We start from the raw sequence: 3,960 nt of genomic DNA on the forward strand, positions 1-3,960 counted from the left end.
TGATTCAATTAGTTGTCTAAATTTATGAAAATGTTACAGTTACAATACAGATTAAACTTTAAATTGTTAATAATTGAGATTAAAGCTTAAAATAAATTCTTATTTATTAACTAAAATAGATATGTATATGTATGCTTACCTACATATACATCTATAACCATAATTTAATAGACTAGTAGCAGAAAAGTCCTAATTATGTCCTATTCTGAATTCCTAAAGTTGTCTTCATTAAAAAAAAAAAAAAGTTTTATTGATTTTTTTTTTGCACTTAGATAATCACTTCTCTTGTTGGTTTCTCCTGAAACATAAAATGCCAGAAGAGATACAAATCTGTAGATATGGCTAATGTAAACTTTTGATTTGGTGAACTATGATGTTATAAATGGAGGGATTTTTTTTCACTTAAAAATGTATAAAAATGTAGGATAGTTAAAACAACTGATCAAATTAATTGATTAAAAATTGATAAATTTAAAATATAGGAACTGCAAAAACAATAAAATAATAAAATCTACTTTAAAATACTTCAATAAAATGATGAGCCAAAGAGTAACTGTATATTACTTTTTCATCCCTTCAAAAAGTTTATATTGAAAAGTGGGATGATGATCCAAAAACAATACAATTCAAATCTTATTATATAAAGATATAAAAGGGGTGTTCAAAGCATCTTATGGTGCCTTCAAGGAGTCATTTCACTTGATCTTCAGAAATTCTGGTATACACTATGGTTAGGATTCCCATTTTACCTGCATTCACACTGGAATTCTTTGCATTAACATATTCCCATGCATCTTTCCTTTTCAGAACAAAGTATTAATAACTAGAAATAAGAAGATTTTATATTCAGCCAGCTCATCTACTTAATCAAGACAAAGTGTTTGGTGATATGTAATCAGGCATTGCTTCATTGTCTTTGGGATATCAATTTAAGTATAGAAGCTACACCCGTCATGACTAAGGAATAATTATATTCTTATACCCTGATTTAACAATTGAGTATTTGTACTTAAGCTGTCAACCATATAATCTCAGTCACCAATATTGTCATTATTGAGCATTATAGTTGGCTAGACTTTTGAGATCATTCTTGTTCAATTAGTCATCCAAAAAAGAACATCAATTGCATCCCTGATAAGGATATATATTTTACCTCTTCTTAAATACTTTCTGAAATTACAATAGTTATCCTCAACTCAAAGCCAAGTGTGTCTAATACATCAACAAATGGATAAAAGAAACCACTCTGTTGTGACAGAGTTTATTTTTATGGGCATTACTCAAGACCCGCAATTGCAGATTATCTTCTTTGTGGTGTTTCTTGCTGTCTACATGATCAATGTGATAGGCAATGTTGGTATGATTATCCTCATTGTGATGGATGCACAACTGCATACACCAATGTACTTCTTCCTTTGCAATCTCTCTCTCGTGGATCTTGGCTACTCATCTGCCATTGCTCCCCGAATGTTGGCAGACTTCCTGACCCAGCACAAGGTCATCTCTTTCTCCAGCTGTGCTACTCAATTTGCCTTCTTTGTGGGGTTTGTAGATGCTGAGTGCTATGTCTTGGCTGCCATGGCATATGATCGGTTTGTGGCTATCTGCCGCCCACTTCACTATAGCACCATCATGTCTAACCGAGTATGTCTGGTACTTACAATAGGTTCCTACCTGGCTGGACTGGTAAGTCTGGTAGCCCATACTTCCCTCACATTCAGTCTAGAGTATTGTGGTTCCAACATCATCAACCATTTCTTCTGTGAAATCCCACCACTCCTGGCTCTTTCTTGTTCAGACACCTACATCAGTGAAATCTTACTCTTCAGCCTGTGTGGCTTCATTGAGTTCAGTACCATACTCATCATCTTTATTTCCTATGCCTTCATCCTTGTGGCCATCCTCAAGATCAGCTCTGCTGAAGGCCGTATCAAGGCTTTCTCAACTTGTGGATCCCATCTCACTGGTGTCACGCTTTTCTATGGGACAGTCATGTTCATGTATCTTAGGCCAACATCTGCCTACTCTCTGGACCAAGACAAATGGGCTTCTGTGTTTTATACTGTCATTATTCCTATGTTGAACCCTATTATCTATAGTTTGAGAAATAAAGATGTGAAAGCTGCCTTCAAAAGATTGACCTGTAAGAAACCTCAGTAAAATCAATTAAAAAGGCAGACAAAATATTATTCTGGGCTTTTGATACAAGAAGGGAATGAAACCAGAGCGATCAGAAACTGATCAGTCCAAATAGATTTTTTAGTAATGTTATAAAATAGTTGAGCGCCATAACCTTTGAGTAGGAATTAAGACAATTACAGCATGAGTCTTGAAATGTGGATGCAGTATGATTGAGGATGATATGTTAAGTGAAGTGTTTTGGCTGGGAGAAATGTATGTGTTGTTACATCTGCAAATTAAGGTAAACTGAAAGACAAAGTTATAAGGATTTAATAGTCAACCAATAGTTAACCAGTAACCAATTGATTGGATCAGTGGTCTCTCTCAATGACCAATGACACTGAATAAAGGCTGAAAGGTTCTTTTATAACAATTAGCAAGATGACAGAACAAAACATTCAATAATGTAGATGTCTCTTCTTCTGATTGTCTATTATTGACATTCAAGATTACATGTTTTGATTAACCACCCTTCTGAAACTCCCTACATAACTAAGATAACAGTAACAAGACAAATATTATCAGGAAATGAGAGGGGTCTTCAGGTGGTAAGAGTTTCTACAATAGCTTAATTTATGAAATTTTTCCCTTAGATTAACCACATTTCTCTGGAAAGTGGGTGATGGATTGAGTTACAAAGGTGGAAGTAATTACAAGAAAAAGGATGACTTTTACACAACTTTCTTCTAGCTTGTGGTTGTGAATGAAATTTATGAGGAAAATGAACCTTGAAAGAGTATATTAAATCTGACTTGATTCAATTTAGCAACATGGAAGTACTCAATTATCAAGTGTGTATACATGAGTGAGTGTGAGAATGACTGTCTAGTAAGAAAGTAGTATTATCAGAATCAATTTCATCAAGAGCTAATCATGACTGATCATCACGATGACAAACCCCAATTCCAGAGGAGCCAAGGAGGATTCACACTATTCACCTATGGACTGAAAAATGGTGAATTTTTGGAAATGACCAATAGAGGAACCTTTTTTGGTGGTGGAGCTTAATAGCATATTTGTTACATGGATATTATTTTTTCTTCTTTTCAAAGGAGAAGGTAGAAATGGGAACAAGAGAAAATGGATAGTTATTAGGAAAAAATTAAAAGCCATAATGGTTTAATTGCCTTTTATTTTATTGGCAGTGTTACAAAACTGGTAAATCAAGGCAATATTGTTGACAGAATTTACCTAGCTTTTGAGACAAAGTCTTTGATAATTCTATTTTCATAAAAGTCTAGTCTAAATTTAACAGAATGGATTTTGAATTGTTTGAGTGAAAAGACCTAAATTATAGTTATTAATACTTAAATGAAAACTGTAAAGGAGGTTTCTAGTAGAGTACTCTAGGCATCTGTAGTTCTATACTTTCCTCTTAAATTAGTGACCTGGATAAGACAAAATTAACATATTTAAATATGTTGAGTATAAATATAGAGATAGATGTATAGATATATTCATAGAGATAAATAGATAAAAATGAAGGTATAGTAGTAAATGTAGATTGTTTTTATTTTTTGTTATCATTTTGTTTTATTTTTTGAGGGTTTTTTGTTTGTTTTTTTAGTTTTTATTTGGCTTACATTTCCTACTATATCCTCTTTCTTTACCTAGGAAGTCTTTTTGTGGAACGAAAAACAACTTCAGCAAAACCACCCAATATATCTAAAAAGTCTATCATTATATAAAATGATCCATAACCATCTCAACAAAGAAATTAAAGGATATCTTCTTTTGGAAGACAAACTTCATCATTTTAATTTTATAACTTTCAATTTC

General features: G+C 32.9%; 1 protein-coding gene across 1 annotated transcript; it reads left to right on the top strand.

Moving 5' to 3' along the window:
- The first annotated feature begins 1,227 nt into the window (after positions 1-1,227).
- Positions 1,228-2,160, top strand: LOC141548083 (olfactory receptor 5AR1). The gene has a single exon (XM_074276880.1). It carries the CDS (start codon positions 1,228-1,230, stop codon positions 2,158-2,160), a length of 933 nt encoding a protein of 310 aa, XP_074132981.1.
- The last annotated feature ends 1,800 nt before the right edge of the window (positions 2,161-3,960 follow it).

This window comes from Sminthopsis crassicaudata, chromosome 6 (assembly GCF_048593235.1).
Source record: "Sminthopsis crassicaudata isolate SCR6 chromosome 6, ASM4859323v1, whole genome shotgun sequence".
Taxonomy (NCBI): domain Eukaryota; kingdom Metazoa; phylum Chordata; class Mammalia; order Dasyuromorphia; family Dasyuridae; genus Sminthopsis; species Sminthopsis crassicaudata.